The 22,697-nt window shown below is 41.4% G+C and overlaps 3 protein-coding genes across 16 annotated transcripts in view; 1 reads left to right on the top strand and 2 right to left on the bottom strand.

Moving 5' to 3' along the window:
• gli1 (GLI family zinc finger 1) overlaps nucleotides 1–4,748 on the bottom strand; it is a 30,531-nt gene extending 25,783 nt beyond the window's left edge. For all 4 annotated transcript variants that reach the window (XM_088390229.1, XM_088390231.1, XM_088390232.1 and 1 more), the window contains exon 1: nucleotides 4,442–4,748. The gene's annotated coding sequence lies outside the window, so the exon portion shown is untranslated. The remainder of the gene's footprint in view (nucleotides 1–4,441) is intronic.
• The window catches only part of r3hdm2 (R3H domain containing 2), a 69,877-nt gene that overhangs the window by 27,190 nt on the left and 19,990 nt on the right, over nucleotides 1–22,697 (top strand). For 2 of the 11 annotated variants that reach the window (XM_088390242.1, XM_088390243.1), the window contains exons 1-6: nucleotides 6,616–6,705; nucleotides 11,970–12,491; nucleotides 12,567–12,680; nucleotides 13,533–15,464; nucleotides 15,581–15,741; nucleotides 16,099–16,179. The gene's annotated coding sequence lies outside the window, so the exon portion shown is untranslated. Of the gene's footprint in view, nucleotides 1–6,608; nucleotides 6,706–9,973; nucleotides 12,492–12,566; nucleotides 12,681–13,532; nucleotides 15,742–16,098; nucleotides 16,180–22,697 lie in introns of those variants that run through there. The other 9 variants (XM_088390240.1, XM_088390234.1, XM_088390233.1 and 6 more) reach the window with 9 other exon arrangements.
• On the bottom strand, nucleotides 10,566–14,017 carry LOC148391002 (inhibin beta B chain). The gene is made up of 2 exons (XM_088390253.1): nucleotides 13,367–14,017; nucleotides 10,566–12,720 (listed from the first exon to the last, which is right to left on the bottom strand). The coding sequence occupies exons 1-2, from the start codon at nucleotides 13,713–13,715 to the stop codon at nucleotides 11,954–11,956; spliced, it is 1,116 nt and encodes a 371-aa protein (XP_088246379.1). The 5' UTR covers nucleotides 13,716–14,017; the 3' UTR covers nucleotides 10,566–11,953.

Here is a 22,697-nt window from a genome sequence, read left to right as displayed (position 1 = left end):
TTATTGCAATGTTGCCTATTTCCATGCAATGAGTAAGCGATGAATATAAGGAAAAACATTGACAAAATTGTATAAACATTTTTAAAACTCCATCTTTTTCAATTGAACAAAAATGTATCCACACAGATAAAATAATCTTTTTTCATTAAAACAATTTCGGAAAAGGCAACGTATTTCTACGCAAACATGTAGAGGGGCAGATATGTAAATATTTAAGTTTATAGGTTTAATGTCAAACCAAACAAATACAAGATTTTTATATTAAATTACATTCAAATGAATCACAACCATATCCTAGCCTTTCTTTCTGCTAGCTTAATGCTAAGACTAAATAACTGCAGCAACACATGCACACAAACAATATAGTCGTGCTCAGTCATATATTCTTTGTCTTGCAAAAAGAAACGATTACTAGAAGGCTGGAATGGATTCATGTATTCATGTAAAAGGAAAAGATTATTTATCATATAATAGTGACAGCAGCAGACGTCCTCATGCACATCCCAAATGTCTGCGTCACGGAGTGCTAACGTGATACCACGTGTACATTAAAAGAGGAACACAGCATGTCGAGGAACGCTGCCAAGTCAATAAAGTTATCTCCTCTCAGATAACACGCTTGTTGGCCGGCAAGGTCCGTGGCGAGACACGCGCGATGTGAGCGAGCCTCCGTTAGTCTACCTGCGCCAGCATTTTGTAAATTTCTTAAAATGATTTGAAATATTGTGACTGTGTGGCTAAATTACCTACAGTATATCCACTTTTTTTGTTTAGACTGCTTAATTTTTGGGGTGTACAATATAAATTATTGTAAAGCACATTGCTGTGATTCAATGCAGACTGAAATCCAGTCCTGTGGAAAGGAAGAAATAAACGCTGCTAACACATGTTTCGCTGCCAAATCCAAACAACTCTGAGGAACATGCCACCTGGAGTCTGCTTTAAAATATATGGACTTGATGCACTGTATAATATCAACTACAGACACACACCAGCAGTTATCATGCACGCCCACACACATTCAAACTCTGCTTGAGGCGAATGCTTGAATAATAGCAGCACATGTACTGGAATAAGATACAATCACCATCTAGCTTTGCCTCATGTCAGTCTGTATTTCCAAGTTTCCCAAGTTTTCTACGTACATCCAAATTCCTAATCCGACATTATACATGAAGAGGGCTACTACGGGGAGAGTAGAATAGAGCAATTTTAAATAAGATCTGAAAAGTGTGTTTTTCTGCATATGAAACTAATTATTTCTCCAAAAAGTGTGTTTTTATGCATATGAAACTAGTTATTTCTCCAAAAAGTTCCTTTTGTAAATATTTTGGGACGTCTAGAGTAGATTAACGAAATTTACATTGTTTCCTATCGTAGACTTTATTTTAGTATGCATTTGATTCCTCACGAAAACCAGAGTTCCACGAGATAATGTATTTAAAAACTTTGAATTTACGCCACAGGATCTTCAAGAATGTAACAATGTGTACACCTCTATTGAAAACTAACTTCTCCGTTCCAATGACGGTGAGCTGATGGGAATAAAGGCAAGCTTGTGGAGCATCCCGAGAATCGTCGTTATCACCTCCTCGCTTCTGTCCGGGCATACTTCTTGGAACAGACAGACAGATAGACAGCTGCTATTAAAGCCTGATTGTTTCAGGTTCACAGGGTGTGAAAGGGCCTGATTGAGGGGCTGTGATCCCAGTGAGGGTGGTCTCACTCTCTCTCCCTCCCCCTCCTTAGTCTCTCACTCCCTCTCTGGAAGGTTGAACGAAGAAGCATGTTAGAGGGGTGGGTGCACAATTGCTGGCGTCACGTGATACGTGTTTTGGCCCAGAATGGAATCTGGAGGAAAAACACAGTTGCTGTCTGCCTCCCGTGTCACGTGATCCATACACCTTGGGTGATAACGTCCTCTACCTTACACGCGCACGTGAACCCTCTGTATGCTGATAAGCAACTTATCTTGGTGTCTGATAAAAGCCGAGTAGAGGCATCTTTCTCCTAATGGGCCGACAACTCCTTCCCGTGTGTGCTCTATTTGTTTAGGACAAGTTCCCATTAAGGATCCCGTTGGCCTTAAAGTGCTTGATAAAGGGGGCACGAGGAAGACCCCCCCTCCCGCTGAGCTATTCACATGTGGTCAAAGGACAAGTGCACCCTTCATACTGTCCCTTAAACTTCCCCCCGTCAACCTTGAAGGAGGAAGACAAAAAAGTCAACTTATAATGTTACATTAGACATCAATGAAAACAATGCTGGTGATTATTATTAACAAATTCACTTCGTCATAAGTGATACTGCTAGTCTTGCTATTTCAGTTCCAACTTACTTTGTAGATAGAATTTATTGATACATATATATTAGGGGTGGAAGTGATTTTGAAAACCATCCGAACCAATCAGTTTGACAGTTCAGTTTGTCTGTGTTCCGTTGGGTCCGTTTACAAAAATTCTTTCTTTGTTTTTTCTTCATGAGTGCTAAGCCAAGATGGCAGCGCGCATGGTTACGCCGACACATCATGATTCACACTGAGTTTCAGGCAACCAATGAAATGTGTCCCAGCAGCAGTCAATCATATTACAGCGGGGGCATGTACAATTATAATCAGGTGGATACTAATAATCACATAATAATCACTCATCTATCCATATTGCACATGAATTATGAGACAGCTATGTGCATCATATAAGACTACAATTTCAGCTTTTATTCAGGAGAGTAATCATTTGATCAGTGTTCTCCGACTTGTGGCGCCGAAGCACTCATTTTACCTCACAGTAAAGCACCAAACATAATGAATGTGCTTAATGTAAAATCTGGTGGTTTAATGGTAATTGATAACATCAATTTCAGTTTTCACATAACTATACAAGCATAGGCTCAGTTGTGGCTGCTTTGTGTAATATGGTTGGAATGACAAACACAGCAAAAGAATGGAACGCATCCCAACTGGCTCTTAATGTGCGCCCACCGTGTCATTGACGTTATGGGTGAGCTTATTGTTGTGACATTTTATTGTGATGGTGGTTAACTTGCTTTTATACTTTTATGACTGTTTCAAATATTTCACGTTGGCCTTGGATGGCTCTTAAATTGCACCAAATGTCAAACTTCAAACCTCCATCATGAATATTACCGTATGTCTTTGTTGTACACGTTAAGGAGTGCTTTATTGTTTTGACATTTTAGCAAAAATTGTGATTAGATTGATTTTGCACAAAAGTGATGAAATAGTTTTTCTTTGGCTTCTTGGGGAGTCCAAATTCAAATGACAATTTGTGTTTCCAAAGGGTCAGGCATATTACACAACTGTCACTCCAATGCTAACTTAACTTATTTTTGCACATTTTTTACATGACTTTTTTTTATTTATTTGGCTTTGGGGGGAAATCTAACATTGCACAAAACATATAAAGCCACAATTAGTCATATTACATCAGTGACTCAAATTAAGAGAGTGCGTCATTGTTTAGACATTTTGTCATAATCATCGGTTCAATTTTTTTTAATGTTGCGTGGCTGTGATGAATATGAAAAAAGCATCTTCATGAATTTAATTAAATCTGAGTGCATTGCTGTTTTGACATAAACAGCCATTAACTTCTTCTCACACTTGTACGGCTGTCATGATGTTAAAAGTTTTGTTCTTTCACTTTTGAGGGACTCGAAAGTTGTCGAAAACACAAAACCTCAAAAGGTTTCTCTTTTTAGCATAAAGACCAGATGTCAGCAGAGAAATTGTTCAAATGTAAGGCGTTAAAAATTGGTACAATATGTGTGCACTGCGCATAAAACTTTATATCACAGTTACAATCTGTTCCAGGGGATTGACAGATGTTTTTTTTTTTTTTTTATTGTTTGTTTTTTTGCATTTGTATAACAATTCAAGAGCGCTTAAATTGCAACTCAAAAAAGCTATTAAGATGGCGAGGTTCCCAATTATTTACTATGGGGCACCAAAACGGACTACGCTGTGGAAATGTGCACCTCGAATACGTTTCCTTTTTATTTGAACGCAAACCAATTGAGTTATCCAGCCCACACGTTTGGGCGTGTGTGTTTAGCACTTTTGTGGTAAATAAATTAGTGTTCTATTGAGTCCGTTGTTGACAGTCTTGGACAGGCTAAGAGTGTCCTAATCTGTTCACAGATTAGATTAAAAACCCTCAGGCCTCAACCGAGAAGTTGTGCACATCTTCTGGCAGGCAGGAGTGGTGTTTTTAAAAAAAAAAAAAGAAAGAAAGGGGGGGGGGTGAAGGGGGGGGGGACATTTGGGAATGATATTGGCACCTCAAGTATTTCAGGTTACAAGAAACAGCTGTTGGACACACACAGACAGACAAACACACACTGATGTACCCCCACCCCAAAAAGTGCAGCACTCCATCACATGGAGAAGTGATGCAAAAAAAAAAAAAGTCGCACCACTTACCTCAGCCGGCATCAAACTTGTCAAAATCCTTGGAAGAGCTTCCCGAGTTCCACTTTTCCTATCGTGTTCTCGGATGCGAGAAATCCGGATTGTTTCTCCCACGGACGCACGCAGGCGCGCGCAATGTATCCTCTTGTATCCTCTTTGTTCAAACTTTCGCTCTTCTTCTTTCGTGCGTTCGTTCTTTCTTTTTTTTAGGCCAGCGTTGTCGTTCGGCTTCCCAAGTGGAAGCAACAACGTTGGCGGCCCATGTTCGGCAGCAACAAGGGAGTCCCGCAAGTTGCCTCGCTCAGCCCCTCCAAACGAGTAATGCGCAATGCACCCCCCCCTCTCTCTCTCTCTCTCTCTCTCTCTCTCTCTCTCTCTCTCTCTCTCTCTCTCTCTCTGTCTCCCTTTCCCTCCCTCCCCTCCCACTCTCCTTCCATGCCTCCAGTCTGCGGACCACCCCGAAACAGGAAGTTCACTTTTTGTTTTTCTTGGCGCAAAAAGAAAAAAAAAGGAAAAAAAAAGACATACAAGACGATGCTGCTTCTCTGGGTTTCTCTTCCAAGAGTTCGAATGCGCGCTTGTAAAATATTTAAAAACAAAACACACACACAACTTCCAAATAAGTTTGACGACTGAGAAAATAAATAAGAAATGCATGTCGATAAATCAACTCCAGCACGTCGTCATTTGCTGCATAAGTCATTTTGAATATGCGAGTGTGTTATGTGTGTTTTCTAAAGTAAATTCAGCGTGTGTGGCTGACTGCATATGTGGATGGATGCTGCACACGTTGCTTCGAATTAACCGCAAAATCCGGACTGGATTATGTGCGTTCGTGCGCGCGCGCGCGCGCCACAATATTAGATACAGTGCACATGTTCACAGTCAAATTAGAACCAATTGGATCTGAATCAGCAATTCTGATTTTTGACAGTCAGACTGGATTGTTTTAGGTCATTGTGCTTACAGCGGTGCCTTGATTTAAGAGTTTAATTCGTTCTGTGACCACATTTGTAACTCAAATTAATTCCACCTCAAGCCAACTGTCTCCATTAAAATGAATAGTAAAGGCATTCATTTTCAAAATGTGGAACTTTAAACTGCGCTGCGAACTGTTGTTGTTGGAAAAGTTTGGAAATTTACCCTCATATCACCAATCAAATTCAAAAAAGGCAATGACAGAGCCCTATTGTGGGGTCCGGCCACTCATGTAACTATTTGTTTCTTTTGGCTTTGATTTCCTCCCTCTCTCTCACTCTCACTCTCTGCTGCGTGGCCCTTGGATATACTTTCAATTCCCCAATAACTGGATCCCATGCTTCGCTCCTAAAAAGTGTTTTTCATTATTTGCTGGCCGAGGCTTGTCACACAGCCTCCGAAATGTTTTGTAGCTCCGCAATGGTGGTTGGAAGCCACATATGATGATTGTCTATCTTTCCACTCATTTGTCCTTTCAAAATGGAATCACTTGTAAATTGCATGTATTTTTGTCACATTTCAGATTTGTTTATAGATTTTTAATAAAAACACAAGCTGGAGATGTTTTTGGTTTAACTTCTAAGATCATTTCATAGCATTGACAATATTATAGCCCCTATAACATATAAGAAAAGAAGATACTAATAGGTGGATATAAAAAAAAAGAGAGACCAGTCAAAGCAGAGAGTGGTTGAACAGTTGGTGACCAGGATGAAGGCAAAAGTCCAGCAGTAACATTTTGTCAATGAGAGTCTCGGGGCTTTAAGTCCCCCTTATAGCCTCCAAAGCCGAGAGTTCTTGGCCCCTAAATTGGCCCGCAGATGTCGGAGCCATATGCCGGTGCGTAAAATCCCGCACCCATTTGTCAATGGAGGGGATTAAAGGTGAGTGGGCAAATCCAGATACTAGACCCGTCCAAAGATAGTAGCTGTGTTTTGCTATTTCATTTGTGGCTCCATTCATCATATGGGTCAATTTAACCCTTTAAATTAAAAGGAAGGTTGTTTCAGCAGGCTGCAAGATGTTCAAGGGTGAAGATGCTGATCTCATCCATTCTAAGAGGTGGGAGGAAGCATCTGTTGCTAAGTCGCATGACACCTGCACAGTATTCCCACATGCAGCAAAATCCAGCAGAATCTTTTAGGGAGATTTGTTTTTCCATTGCAGATGGTCACTAGCTCACGTTTTCTTCATCCCCATTGGCTCAGGTCCTGCAGTGACAGTGGCTCATATATAAGGTTGCACTCTCGCTCTTTCTCTTCTGCTCACATGCAGCTCGAGAAGACTTGCAACTGCAGGTAAGAGTTGGACACACAGCGATTACATAGAAATCAATGCAAATGCTTTAGAGGTGCATGCATTTGTTTGTCTGACAGACATTGTTTTACCAATGGTTGCGCTGGAGCATTTTAGTCAGAAATTGCGCTGATTTCCAAGTTTACCTGCTGTTACTGGCCACAACATTAGGCACACCTGCACAATCTGATTAAATTGAACTTTTATTGTATTGAATACTAAGGCACTTTCTTCCTGTTTAAAATGTCTAATAATAATAATAATAATAATGTGTAATTATACTTGTATTATAACTGTATGCTAATAATTTATTTCCAAGAGTTTGATTTATATTGATTTAGTAAATAAATAAATAAATTAAAATATATTAATAAATTAGTCTTATTTTAGTGTTGGATTTTCCGTATTGTATATTCATCAAATACTCTTACTTAAATAAGATGCAACATATTTTGTAATTGTTAAAGGAAAAAGGATCCTGTCTTTTACTCCATATTCTGTATCATCTGATTATGGCGAGTACAGGAGCTTGCGGCACGTCACTTCAACATATTAACATTTTTCTAAGAATTAAATACAATGTCATGTAAGACTCATTGATTTTTTTTTACTTTTCTTATTTTTTTCCAATTATGTAGGCTATTGTCTGTCTGTCTGTCTGTCTGTCTGTCTGTCTGTCTGTCTGTCTGAGCAGAAAGAAAGAGGGGTTGGGGTTATGGGAGGAATGATGCTGCAGCAACTGGAAATACTTGAAATAGGTGTGTGTTTGAGGTACTGCCACTAGAGGGAGGCATTGCTCAATAACGGAAATAGAACCAACGCAAACGTCATACATTTCCAGTACTGTACAATTTACATACAAAAGTTCCATGTAGGTAGGACATATGATAATAAAGTTTATAGTTGAGAAGATAAATAATTAAACAGAAGTTACAAACAAAAATGATCTATATTTGCACATATTATTTCTCTTTATTTTTGCTATTTGACTTGACTCAAAAGTGCCTTTAATGACAGTGTGTACATATCCACCACATAAGACGAAATAGAGTCCACCTGGTCATTGTTTTATGAAACCATTTTGCATTAAGTTTAGGTAGAATAAATGATCTATGGTTAAGCAAGCTGCTACCGTCCATCCATTTAGCCACTTGCTGAGGATTTGTGTGCCATCTTCTAATTGATGTAACACTTGGCACAGTGTCAATGAGTGATAAAGTGAGTGTTAAAAAGTGAGGTCGGCTGGTGTGGAATAACCTAATTAAGTGTTAGGTGTTTAGTCTTGGACAGAATTAGGTCCCACGCAGGAACAGGAACTTCTGCCATAATGCCTGAGGGCGAGGGTGGAACAGCACGAACTGTGACATTAATTCCCTCACCTTGTGCTCTCTGGGGATGCTGGATTATTTTACATTCATACTCTTCATTAACTAGTTTATGACATTTAATGGTCTATGCACAATTGATGTATTTATTTTGCAGCCAATGCTCAGTTTATATCTGATTTTAGATTACATAAGATACTTTTTTTTTTTTTTTTACTCTGGGATCTTATTTGGGCCATATATAGCTGCAATATTATAGTGTACTATTTATTTACACCAGGGTCACAACTATATTTTCCAGAAGGCCAGAATTTTACCTTCAAATAAAAATCAAATTTTGCCATAACATTATTGTTTGATGTTAATTGTTCACATATGTTTTTGTTATTTTAGTCCAAAACTAGAGTCATTTTTGGCTTTTAGTCACGCTGTTCTTTAAACAGATATTTTTATCTTTGATCCTCATAATAATGGAATCCAATCACAGGTTGGATAAGCATAATCAAAAGCATATCTATATTTTGGAATTTTCAGCGCCCTTTTAACTTTCTTCTTTAGAGTTAGTGGAACAACAGAGCTGTCTTTGTTCAGTTGACTAATTGGGATCAATCATGGATGATTACAGTTAAGCAAGCAGGCGTTGTTTTAATCGTCTTACACTTTGTAGTAATTGTGACCCAGAGTAACAAATTATACATTACTGGTGTAGCCTATTTGTCAACACTACTTGCCCTTTTATCTACATTACATTAGCACAGCAGCCATTACATCAGCATTCGCTTTTAGATAAAAGCAGCTGTGGAAAGAAAACAAAAAACAAAAGTTTGTTTTAATCCAAGCTAAATAGAGTTCAATAAAATTAAATATAGTGAAATCAAACATCCTCACGGGGATTGGTGTACTTTTGGGAGATTCACAAACTCCTTACAGGGGAAACATTTTCTCTGACCCCAGAGAACTCCTGACCTATGACATGAAGGCAAAAAGAAAGCTATCGGAGTTCATAGAGAAGTCCACTGTTGTTGTTGTTGAAGCAGGCGTGATGTAACGTAGAGATATAACGGTAACTGGGTCTGTCCTAATGGGATTACCCTGTGGATTTAAAAGTTATTCGAAGTGCTTCCTCCATCGTGAACGTTGACCACGGACAGTCAACCAGTTTCTCTTCACAAATTCACCTTTTCGCGTTATAGCTACAGATTTTGTGCTTTTTAAACCCTGGCTAAAGGGAAGGTAGTAATTAACGTCAAAAAAATATCTTGAATTGGTGCAATTTGACTGTTCTAATTTTGAAATCTTCATAACATCATATCTTGCCCAATATTGTCGATTGAAACCAAAATGGCCGACTTCCTGTTCAATTCAATTCATCCTGATACATACAATAGACGTGCAATTTTGTCTATGGGTAGAAACGTCACAAGAAATATGTGAAGTCTATGAGTATGAAATTATTTCCTCTGTTGCAGAATTTCTCAGCCACTCAATGATTTCTCTTTTGTTGACAGTTTAACCTTGACCTAATTCAATTAGCTTGCATTATGTTAGTGTTAGTTCAACATTGACTGGTCAAGAGAAGGGTGCATGGGAAAAGTATCGTCCCAGGTTACCCTGCTATGACGCTGCAAGAGGACGAGGCCAGTCACACCTTATTAAGCCTCCATAAAGAAGATTTTGTGGGATTGCGTGGAGTGAAGGATTAGGGTTTTAGTGGCCAACACTAGGTCAGTGTGTCAGTATATCAGTGAGTCAGTAGGCTTTCAGTTTTTCCCAGAGTGGGTTAGTTATTTGCTTTCCATTGGTGGCATCAATGCTGGTGACAAGGACTACTACATTGAATATTTTATGAAACGTATAGGTAATAGAGTCCAGAAAAATTGTAAAAAGCTGACCTTTTCGTATAGAAAAAAAAGATGATGGAAAAACAAGGTGGGTTAGCGAGGTAATGCTAAACCCTTAGAATAAATTCCTTCTTCTCCTCTGCTTTGCAACCCACTTTAGATATTGAGCAGTACAATGCAGGCAAACGACATGGGTAAAAAAAAAAAAAAATTGTATATTATAATTTGGCTCTCGAACTGTGCAGAGATGAAACGGTGCACAAGGCTTGGATGTTGTAATGTATCCTGAGTTGCATCACATGAAGAGATGATCATTTACGTACCTTCATAGCGAAATGAAAATAAGCGCATGCCAAGGGAATGTGAAACTGTTGACACACCAAACACAGACAGTGGATAAAGCCAATTCGATTGTTTGTATGAGCAAACACACCCTTTGCCTTACAGACTGTCGACATGGCAAGTAGCATGCTGGCTAGCAGCGCCGTGTTTGATTGCATGTCTGCTTAAAGCTTGTGGATTCAAATATATATATACATTTTTGCATAATTTTGTTTGTTTGTTTATTTGTTTGACTGCTTTTCTAGCTAATGTATTTTTTAAGAACGTGAAGAATGACTTGGTCAATTCTATCATTAGGCAAATGAACCTTTGAATATAATGGAATTCTGGATGCAATAAAAAAGAAAAACAGCATAGATGCATTTGTTCTTTTATTTACAAAACGATTCATACAGTACATAGAAACTGCAATGCCGTCATTAAGAACAAAAATCTGACAAGGATTCATTCAAGAAAATATAACACCATGTATAAAAAAAATTCTCAGTTTGGTTATGCTGAACATCTTTTTCGAGCACAATTGTCTCAAGGTGATAAAGTGCTTATTATGGTATGATGGCAACAAGATGCTTATAATAATATTAATAATAATAATCCCCAGCTCCCCCCAAAAAATCTTTGCATTAAAGAGTAAAATAACAACCCAAGTGCAGCTTTGTAGGCAACAGATGTATGTCCTATTAATTGAAAAATATCAATACCATTTCAGGTTTGCAGTTTACAATGTGATGCATCGTGTCAACATGTTATACTGGCATTTTTGAGTCATTTTATAACCATACATTTGCATACTCGGATGTTGAATGCAGCCCAAACACGAGGCACAGCAAGTGGAGCACCTGTGGCGCAATCGGGATGATGTCAAGTCTCCGGTGGAATGATTAACAAACAGCCTTTTGCTGGAAAGCTTCTAATTATACATCACACCAGAAAACTTTGGACTTTGGCAACAAAATGTGCCAACATAAAACACAACATGCTCATTTGACCCACCTGCCGCGCAGACCTTCACATTACCTGACCACTGAGGCAATCGTGTCCCAATGTTTGCCAGATCATGACCTTGAGTTCACATGCTGACCGTTTTGTTAATCTGCAAATATTGCATGTGTCAACAATACAGTGGAGGTGCTGCGTCAAACCTTTTGGTGGGGCGCTCACTCACAATGCCCCCAAATTCACTCAGTTGTGTCTGTTACAAATTGAGCGGAAAAAATAGCTTTTGACTTTGGTTACTTTGACTTTGGTTAACTGACTAATCAACCGACAACCGATTTAATTGCTATTTAAAAATCAACAAGAAAAAAAACGTTGTTTGTTGGATTTGTTTCTGAAGTAACACGTTACAATATATTGCCTGTTATTTTGCCTGTAATCCATATTTTTCATATTTCTATTGTTGTAGGTGTTGGAGACCCCCCCAAATTATTTATTATATATATTTTTTAATTAATCTGCTGATTAATTGAAAAAATATTCTGCCAAATATCGCAATCAGCAACTGTCCAAAAAAAAAATCCATATCATGGCAAAAGAATCTCTTTGGTGCAATTTCTGATGCATTTTGTTGCATATGTGCCTGTAATTTCAACTTGGAAAATAATATTATTTGAGCCAATATTTTGCCTACAAATGCATGTAATTGGCATTGGCAAGCAATTTTGTGCCATCTGTGCTTGACATACAATACTCTAAGACTGCAGCATAAAAAAAAAAAAAATCCTACCCAAGGCTACAAACTCTTATGTGCATCCACAGGACTCCACGATCATGTCAGGCACGTCGGTTTTGATGATACTGTGCTGAGAGTTGAAGTACACCATGGACAGAGGCTGCCGCTCGGTGGGGACGCAACACGAAGACGCAGCCGTGTTGATGCCGTTAACCTTTAGCTGGCTCAAGACGGTGGCGTGGAAGGACGAGGCGATGCCGGGGGATCCGGCTAGATGCTGGGGGCACTGCCCCACGCAGTAGTTCATGTGGTAGCCTTCAGGCGCGATGATCCAGTCGTGCCACTGGATGTCCTTAAACTTGATGTACAATTCTTTTTTGCAGCAAATGGTGATGTCATTGCCGCACCGCAGTGAACGCTTTCTGCGCAAGTGTCTGGCGGCGTCATCACGGTGACGCACCTGGGCTACCAGGAAGGGCTGATACGGGGTGTTGGAAGAGTTTTCCAGGGAGCAAAGATTTCTCCCATCTTCATCACAGCTCACCTGCAGATGCAGTCGCTTCTGGCCGCCGTCAAGGAAGGCCTGCAGGGTGCGGCTGATGGGGAAGGTATGCCAGTTACTCTGCTGGACCTCCAACATCTTTTCGATCACTAAGGTCCTATTTGACTCTCCGCCATCTGAGGTGAGGAAGACTTGAGCTGGCACTTGGAAGGGCGACTTGGAGGAATGGACATAGATCCAAAGGGAGGCCTGCAGCACCTGGATGCTGTGGCCATGTTCTTGCATGAACTGGAAGGTAAGGCTGAGATTTGACTCGTCTCCATCTCCACTTTCAACTGTTGGTCAAACACAGTAGATACGCAAAGTGAGGAAATGTCAATGAAACACAACAACCGCATATACGTATTTACATCTGATTACGCCTGATCAAGCTAAGGATATTTAATAGAAACAGTGACCGTTCCATATGTTAGTCTTTCAATCCATCTATCTGTTCATATCGGACTGTACGTCCATCAGTGTTGCTGTCTTGTTGTCTTATGTCCACCCATCCGTCCGTCCATCCATCCATCCATCCATCCATCCATCCATCCATCCATCCATCCATCCATCCATCCATCCATCCATCCATCCATCCATCCATCCATCCATCCATCCATCCATCCATCCATCCATCCATCCATCCATCCATCCATCCATCCATCCATCCATTCACTGTTGTGAGTAGGCATGCTGTCTGGGATAGCAGCTAAATAATAATATGTAAATATATATAAATAGTAGTGACGAGAAACTAGCTAATAAATGCTGAATGTGATGAGGCAATTTATCCTGCCCTTTCACCTAATTTCCTACCAACCTGAACAGACAGGCAGAGCACAAAGAATCCTGATGATTCATCGTTTTTGCGCAATGGCATTTCCCAGAACGCCATGTAAAAGTTCTTTCATAAATGGTGTAAACCCCACTTCGAACACTTACTTTTATCGGCAAAGCTGACTATTTCATAGCCATGGTCTTTGAATTGCGCATTGTTGTCTAGTTCGAGGGTGCCGTCCTGCTTGACGCGCCCCGAGTGCAATTTGCGCAGCGCAGTGAGCAGCGCCGCTCGGGGTACAGTCTGAGAGATCCTCGGTCTCTCTTTCAGGTGCAGCTTGTCCAAAAGTTGCTGCTTTGCCATCTCCACCATCAGCCTCTCCTCCGTGTCCCTCCCCTGCAGGGACCGGAGCCCGCAGGACGCGCAACCCGAGGGGCTACCGCTTACCCAGAGACCCTCCCAGAGCAACGGGGCGAAAAAGAGAAACGCGCGCAACGAGGAGACCTGAGCCATTTGACTGTCAAATCAACTTGTGCGTTAAAACGAATAACAGGAAAAAAGTCTTCTTCTGTTGTAAGTTTGAGGTCCTGCTCTGCAGGTGGAGAGTTCAGTGATGCCACGGTGTCCTGGTCTGGTGGTGAGGATATCTGCTGTGGAGTAATCCAACAAAAGTGATGACACGTTGGAGGGACGCACCAATGAGCGCACCGGGGCACCGTGAGACGAACTTTGTTGGCAGCGCATCTGCAGACGCAACACGTATTCACAAGCAAGCATGCAGGCAAGGCAAGGTGGAGTGATTGTCAATGACCGAGAACATACAAGTACGAGCGTGCAGGTCCTGTTTGGGAAACGTGCACAGTGCAAAAGCGAGTGACCCCTCACACGTGGGGTGAACCGTGCGGCCGCACTTAAATGCACAGAAAACGTGCAAAGTCGGTCAAAGTTGAATTCTGGGATGCCCTTTCACCCAGTATCAACATCCAGTTAATTGGCGATATCTAATCATAAATGGCAACATTAAATACAATATACTGGCTTATATTTGTTTAAATTTTACTTACGTTTAGCTGTTATGTCAAATCGTTCACTTGTTGAACTTTTAATTGAATGTAATTTGCTACAATAAAAAAAAAGACCTTACTTGCCTTTGGACGCTTTCTGTGTGTTTTCACGTACATTACTAACATGAATAATGTTTTGGTAAATTATAAAATCATAATACATATAGGTTTCATATGCTCACTACAAAGTTTTGATAAAAGTGTGGTTAAAAAGTGTGACGGTACCATAGTTTTAAATATTCGTGCCCTGTACAAGTGTTGGGTAAGATATGAGTGAAGTGCATGGCTGCCATCGTGTGGTAAATATGTGCAACTACAACCCTTATAACCCACTTCATACCCCAACCACCAGATGGCGGCAGCACACTTCACAAGAGCCAGTCACCATCAATGGACTCTTCGTAGCACTGGTGAAGGTGTGATAACTTCAGGTAGCCAGTCTAAAGCCTCGCAATAAAACATGACAGGTGTCACGTTACCGTAAATAAAATACCATAAATTGCCTTTCTGACAGCTCTCGTTTATTCAAGTCTTAACGAAGTGTATGATCAAAGCATCTGACTTAATGAGCCAGTTGCAGTTTCACTTTGCCTGCAGCTCCAAGTGTGCAGAAACTTGCACGGCCTTTTTGAATGCTAATCTCAAATTTGTTTATATAAACAAAATCAACCGCAACTGTAATCAAGTGCTGCACAGAAAAACGTGCATGAAATAGAATATAACACTATTACTCTCACTGTATGGTGCCGGTGCAGCCAAACTGAAGTTAAGAAACTATTAACGACAACCAATAAGAAAATAATAAAGATAAGCAACAGCCAGGATGAGAATGTTATGAACGTCAACCATTTAGGGAGTGCGCTCTCTGCTGGGGCGAGGTGGTACTGCACACATCTCTCTTATTTCTATGTGGAGCACTTGTTTTGACCGTAATTTTTGAAACCAGTAGCCTGATCCAGACACTCAGGACTCAGAACCAAAGTCATTACTTAAATGTTCAGAGCCCCTGAACACGGTGAATGTACTTCCGTCGCTATACGACTTTCTGTTCACTGAATGGACGCTTCGACCACTTCCGGAGTCAAACGTTTAGCTCCACCCATATTTAGTCCAACCCCGATCTGCGGATTGCAGGCAAGGGCAATCGGAGTCTGTCGGTGAGGAGGGGGTGGGCGAAAAAGTGACGCCGACAAACAGTGTACACACACACACACACACACACACACTCACAAGCCGTAGCTGAGACATCGGCCGGGGGGAAATCAGGTTTCTTTTCTTTTCTTTTTTTTCCTTCTTTACTTTCTATTCATTTAGACTCTGCCAATTCAGCCTGTTGCTGTCGGCGTCTCGAAATGATTCTATCTTGAGTCACCACTGCGAGCCTGTTGTGTAGGCTCACGCGGCGCGATTTTGACAGTCCGGGGGTCGCAGCGATCCACCTCCACCACCTACCGAGCGGCTAGCACTAGCCCCTGGTAAGTCATATCCGTGCAGCGAGGCTAATGACACTCAGATATCCCTTTCCCGTTCCAGGGGGTGACAACTGGTTTGTCGAAAACGCGTGTTATGCTATGGGTAGCTAGTGTGCATGATTAGCGACGGGATTTGTTAGCTTACTGTAATGAAAAGGCTAGTTAGCAGGCTAACGTTAGCTAGGTACTGTGTGTTTGTGCGCGCATGTGTGTCTGGCTAATTATATGCGCCGGGGGAGGAGGAGGCGAGAAGCTTATACCGTGTGTGTATGTGCTAGCTATTGTTAGATTCCGGTCTTGTGTGGCTAATATCTCAACCGGTTCTGGATTTGAGTACAGCAACAATTTGCTCTTCTACAGACTCAACTTGAGAGAGGGAGAGAGTTGGGGGGCGAGGGAGTCTTCAACGCGGACCTTTCTGCATTCGATCCAGCAAAAAAGGTAAGGCGAACGCCTCTGATGACTTTACTTTTGAATGTAGATAGCTATCTTTAAAGTTACCAATCTACCTGGCGCGAGATTATGTTGACAAAAATCGCTATTGGAATGGATTGAATGAGGATAAAACGAGGAGGTGCTGCTACTACTGCTTCGAGAGACTGTAAGCTTGTACCCAAAGAATTGGTTAATAACAGGAGCTGATGATATCCAAAGCAATTGTAAAATCTGAAGATACTGAACCCCCGCTGATTCAGCAATTCAAACGCAGTAAAAAGAAAAAAAAATCAAGCTGAACTTTTTACCTAAACACTAACTTATCGGCAGGCGTGCTCCGATCGATCATATGTCGGCATTCTTAAAATAGATGCATGATCGGTATTTTTGATCAAAGCCCTCCACGGCCGATCATCAAAGCCGATCATTGCCCCGAGTTCTCATTGTGCGCTAACAGGTGTGAATCCTGCAAAATGCTGTCACCTTAATGAACAGCCTATCAATATTTACTTTCATTAGAAACGATCACCACACTGCAGTTACACTTAAAGCAATTTTGATTCTCTCTTTACACTCAGAATTGTCACAATTGTTTCTTTCTGGTTATAGTTGCCATGCTGCACAATGGTATGTTGTTATTCAATGTTATTCTGCTGTATTCCAATCCCACTATCAATTATTAATACTAGCCGAGACGGCCGACATGAAAGCATTTTTCAAAATTATCGTTTTATAGCCGTAATGTCATCAAAATAGGCAGGTCTGATCCACCGGGATGCTGTCCACGGGTTTACTCGTCGACACGCTCTCCATATCGGCTTGTCTTTGAATGTCTTGTTTGCAGCAGCAATGGAAGAAGACGAGTGGCTTTTTCTAGTGAGATTTGAAGAGCTATTTATAGATCTCTGCCAGAGCACCGTGCGTGGTGTTGCTGCCGCTGCTCCTCTCCCTTCTCCTCTCATACTGTCTCCATCTTTTTTTGTCTCCTTCCTTCTCATCTATCAACTCTGTTTGTTTTCACCCCCCCAAAACCAATGTTTCCACTCGTATCGTCCGTACTTTGTTTTGAAGTCAATTATTGATCGGGTTGGAGAGAAGGCAACTGCCGTTAAATCTTTGCCCGCTTGACTTGGGAGGCGTCACCGCGAAGCTCAGTGGGTTGCTATGCATATGCACGACAAAGTGGAACCTCGAAAGTCGAAAGCAGTGCGTTGACAGATGCTGATTTTTTTCATATTTCAGCAGAAGTCATGTGAATTGAATTTGCAAGGGGTCCTCGCTTTATGATGAGCTTGTGTTCCTACATTGTAATTCAATATTGAAGGGGAATGACAATTTTGTCCATGTGTGTATTTTTCTCTAATGGACCCTATGCAAGGCAGAGCATTGTATTTCCCATGAAAAGGTCAGATGTCATAACCGTTTCTGCCGTCTGTACGTTACAAGCTAGCGGGAAGCCTAAAAAAAATAACCTGTCGTTGTGTAATAGTTGTCTTCAGTCGTGCGAGTATTTTCAAGGTGCAAATGGCCTTGAAAATTTTGCCTTTTCAAAGACGAGGACTCCTCCGGTCTACCGGATATTGTGATGCACGGCTATATTCAGTGTCACCTCAGTTTTGAATTTTAATCTTTCCCATGTCGCCATCTTATGCATACATTATTATGCCGCCTCATATCAAACGCGGAACTTCCAAATATGGGCATGCTTGCACCCTGGGTTTGTGACAATATGTTTGGAGGGAAAATAACCAAGAGGCAGGTTAAAGGAGAGCTGTCAAAAAAATCCTATACTTAAGGATTTTCTCCACTTGTACAACTGGTGTATATTCCGTTCAGGAGATGCCTTCAGCACTCTTCAGGCGATGTCATTTAACATTAGCCGTCAGTTTAACACATTTTTTTTTTTTAGATAGAAACCACCTCTGCCTGTCCAATGATGGTGTTCATGACGCCCAACAGTTTATCTGCAATATCTTTGGCCATTGATCCTTGCTCGGCGTTCTTTCTAATCCGTTCCCTTTTTTATTAATCGCTGTCCCCAGACTTGGAGAATTTGGATGCAAAAGAGGTGGCTCATTTGAACAGCACATGATTCCTGGTCATGTGACTGACCTGCGATTTTGAGTTATTTTTCTGAATTCTTCCATTACACAAGATGAATGGCTCGAGTTCTAAACAATATCTTCAAATCAGTGCTGCTGGTGACCCAGCCACTCTGTCGGTGAACTTTATCATTGGCAAATCCATTAGCTGCCACTTAACTAGCATGTCATGCTATGCTAGCACTTGAAGGACAGAGAAGCGACAGACAGTTCTTCAGTTTTAGAGCATTTTAGGGAAGCTCCTTGATCGACAACTAGCGGGGAAGAAAATCATTAACAGGATAGGAAAATGTGAATGTTCGGAACTCCTGTTCTGATGTATCTATCAGAATATTATATCCTGCCAGGAGGCGTTGCCATAGCAGAGGTCTTTGAGGACATCGTGTTGTTTTTGGAGACATAATTCAGCAGCAGTCAGTTCCACTCGATTAGCCAAAAGATTGTTTGAATCGACGAAGACATTAGGGGACGAAAATGGGAGTGTGTTGTTTTTATGGACTGTAGTATTCAATGACTATTTTATGCTTGAAAGTTAACGGCTGTTTTGTTAACCGCTAACATGTTTTCATAATCATCTTGGTTGCATCCTGGCTTGACGGACTTGGATACCAAACGAATATTGGATCCGCAGTAGCCAAGCGAGGTACAAAGCACACATCCCTCGATGGCTACCTTATCCCGAGCGCTCTACCGATAGTTGCTTTGATGCTGAACTTTTGACTTCCTCCTCTTGTAGCCACTGAAGCTGCAGGGAGAACATGCAAATAAGTCGTCTTGAGGGATTAAGGCATTCCCAGCTAATGAGGTTTTTTTTTTCCATTAATTTTTGCCTGCTATCTTTCCTTTTATAGCCTTTGTATTTTGTTAACTGTTACAGCAGCACTGCTTTTAGTCATCACTTGATATTGCGCACGATGGATGCGTGATGACTTCTGTGAATGACGTAAAAGTGAGGATCTGGTTTTAAACTTCACGTTCCTGTTCTGGTATTTTTGACGTTAATGATTTATAAAAAAAAAAAGTATTTCACATCCAAGCAACCTCGCTGACTGATTCCTGTAGCCTTTTAAAAACAGCTGGGGTGCTCGCGAGCCTTTCGTGCGGCTGTCACTGCAATTATGTTGTAGCACACAGAGCAGAGAGCAAACAAGATGTGCGAGTGAGGGAGGGAGGAAAGGAGGAGGAGAGAGCGTTAGAATCCGTGCGGAAGGGGAGGAGGGTTTGCCAGAGACGGCAGCGTTGCGAACGCTGCACATGATGCCATGAGAGCGGCCAGCCAGCAAGCATTTTTATGTCCTGGTGCATGTTTCAGTTTCATTGAGGGAAAAAAAGAAAATGATGAGACGCCCCTCGACATAAGGACCAGACAAGTTAGGAGAAAGTAGAATGCGCTGAACTTGCCTGAAACTCCCCCCCCCCCCCCCCTCCTCTCCACCCCACGCCCCCAACAAATTGAATTCATTACGCTTTGCAGTTAAGTAGCGAGAGTTCATTCTAGTCCAGAGCTGCTATCTCTGCTGCTGGGATTCCTTTTTTTTTTTTTGGGTCATTTCAAAACAAAACAAAAAAAAAAACAATCTGACCTGATCGGACTTGGCTGGAGATCCACCCAGATTGCTTCTTCATACAGTAAGCATGTTTTGTCTGTGTTTGTTATTGTAAGTAATCCTCGTTTTTTGGGACATCAGTTCATGTCTCTGTGCTTGCTGGCGTGCATTGTGATTTGTTCTTTGGCAAAGTTCCGCTGTCCGTAACTTGTAACTGTGTTGATACAGTTTGAATGAACAGTAATTGAAAAACTGTATTGAATAAGGACCCTGCCGTCTTGATGACTTCCATTAATTTGTGGCCATTTAAAGGCAATGAGGAATTCCCTTCCGCCGTGTCCCTGCGTGGGTGGAGGGCGGTGGCGGCGGCGGCGGTCACAGCCAGCGCAAGTCGGCATCGCTGCAACGCTGTCACGCCGTGGAGCGAGAGGGGGAGGGGTGTCGCCAAGAGGGGCAACCTAGTCGCTTACATAAGGCTGCATGTGGGAAGTCCTGCGTTGAGAGACCTTGATGCTTATCTCCAATGATTATCTTAGCTCAGAGCTACAGCGGTGGCCGGCAATCACGGCAGTCCAGGTGCGCGCCGCACACACTCAAATCTCACTCCCAAGACGATTTTCAGCCTCCACGCATTACCCGTCTGTTGAGACCAAATGTGCGGGGAAACACTAAAATGAGAGGAGGTGAGCAAGAGCACAACAGAAGAGCCCTCTTGAATAAAAAATTCGCTGGCTATAAATAGCAAAGCGCCCTCATTGACTGTTTCAGGTTGAGCAGACCTGCCTACCAAGACCTTCTCTGCTGCTGATGGTTACTTTTACCCTATTGTCTTTTGTTATACACTGCTCAAAAAAATTAAAGGAACACTTTGAAAATACCTTAGATTTCAATGGTGACAACAAAAATGTTGGATATCTATACTGATATGGACAGTTTAATGTCTCAGGAACAAAAAGATGCTACATCTTTTGATGGAAATAAAAGTTTTTAGCCTACAGAGGGCTCAGTATATAGACACCCCAAAAATCAAAGTGAAAAAATGATGTGGCAGGCTCGTCCATTTTGCCTAAATTCAATTTCTGCAACTCAAAATTATTTTCAATATCTTGTGTGGCCCCCACGTGCTTGTATGCATGCTTGACAACGTCGCGGCATGCTCCTCATGCGACGACGGGTGGTGTCTTGTGGGATGTCCTCCCAGATCTGTCTAAGGGCATCACTGAACTCCTGTAAAGTCTGAGGAGCAACCTGGCGGTGTCTGATGGACTGAAACATTGTGTACTTCTGTTGGTCGGAGAGTTAGTTCATTAATAATAAGATCATTATTGGAGCTCTTAGATTGGAGCTGCTACATGAATCAAAATCGCCAGATTTGCCAGATGGTGACACTACTATTAACAAGCCTTTTTTTTTTTTTATTTTTAAATTGAATGTTGCAGCATCAAAAAAGCAATTAGTCCTGAGAATCCATATGGAGCTAGAGCATGTAAACCACACTTATCAGAATGTAATGCAGTGGAACTTCCAGTCTTTTTTTTTTTATTTTATTTTTTTATTTTTTAGATAAACACATCGTTTTCCTCCTCAAATAGACAAAATATCTCTGTAAATTTTGGTTTATGAGACATTGACGTCCGATCCACGGTAACAATCTTGGCGCCCAAAACAACCCACTTGAAGTTAGCCTGGTTTGTCCAAACGTGATCAATTGGACTGGCAACTGTATCAGGCTGCGAGCATCAAAGTGTGCTGTTATTTGTGTCGACCGCCTTTAAAAAGTAATCAGCGGGCTTTCGTTGGCCTATATGGAATGGAGCGCCTGTTAGGGGTGCTAGCTGGCAACAAGCGCCGAACAAATCAGTGTCTGCGTAATTAACTTTTTTTTTTTTTTAAAGCGCCCTTAATTAGCAATTTATAGTTATTCCAGGACATTGTTGTGTTGTTGAAGTCGGTAGCAACAGTTTGTGACAGCAAACGACCCCAAACAGAGTTGGCTGTGTGTTACTGTCATGCAAAGGATGAACAATCGGTGCTTAAAGGAAAGCAGCACATTTGATGCTGGCTGAAGGTATATCATCATCCCACTTTATGATGTCCAATAATTTGTCTCACAAGCCATATTTTCCCTGGAAACTTCAACGATACTCCATTTATTTTTATTTCATTCCCCCTGGTTTTGGTTGTTTTTTTTGCAATTTTGCACTACTGCTTCCCAGGTAGTTGGCCCTTCCGTAGCCTGCATACTAATTGCCAGTGCGTGGGAAAAAGACAGAGCACAAAGGAGAGGATGTTCAAGAGGCTGAGGGAAGGGTGGGGGGGTGTCAAAATAATCAATGGCAACCCCTGGAGTAACTCACTCTTGTAATTGCCTTTAAGTCAGAAGGTTTACATTGACTCACCTGAAGGCTGGAAGAAGCGCACATGACACGAGTGTCATTTGTACAGAATGGGCTAAGCCGGGTTTCAAATCGGCCTCCTTACTTTTGATTAATGATGCAGGGTAAAGCTTGGTGGTTCATGAGTCGAAATGCAGTTTACTGTTTCAATCATCTCACAATTACACCTAAATTGTCCAAACTGTGAGGCTTCAATATTTGATGCATTATTGCTTTTAAACATTTGGGCATGCTACCAAATCAGAGCAAAAAGACTTATTGTCAGGTTCAAAATCAGTAAAAAGGATCAGCAGACAAAACCAGTGAGGCAGAATGTTGAGTCTTTTCTCGCGAGGAGTGCATCCAGACTTACAGCAGTCCGACTACACTAAAAATCAGTTTTACACTCCTCGCTCTTTTTATTTGGAAATGCCCTACCCACAGTGTGAGACGATTAGCCCAGATATGGCTATATCAGCAAAACAGTTTAAGAGAAAGTG

This window comes from Syngnathus floridae, chromosome 11, assembly GCF_059516105.1.
Source record: "Syngnathus floridae isolate MCC-2025c chromosome 11, RoL_Sflo_1.0, whole genome shotgun sequence".
NCBI classification, from domain to species: domain Eukaryota; kingdom Metazoa; phylum Chordata; class Actinopteri; order Syngnathiformes; family Syngnathidae; genus Syngnathus; species Syngnathus floridae.
The sequence above is the reverse complement of the archived record's forward strand: the minus strand, read 5'-3'. Positions and strand labels throughout refer to the sequence as shown.

What these genes read in the sequence shown, in the direction of transcription:
- LOC148391002 (XM_088390253.1), bottom strand. Translation starts at nt 13,715, where the DNA reads ATGGCTCAGGTCTCCTCGTTGCGCGCGTTTCTCTTTTTCGCCCCGTTG. An exon ending in AGTCAGCTTTGCCGATAAAA is followed by an intron (nt 12,721 to 13,366) that starts GTAAGTGTTCGA and finishes TTTGACCAACAG; the next exon opens with TTGAAAGTGGAGATGGAGAC.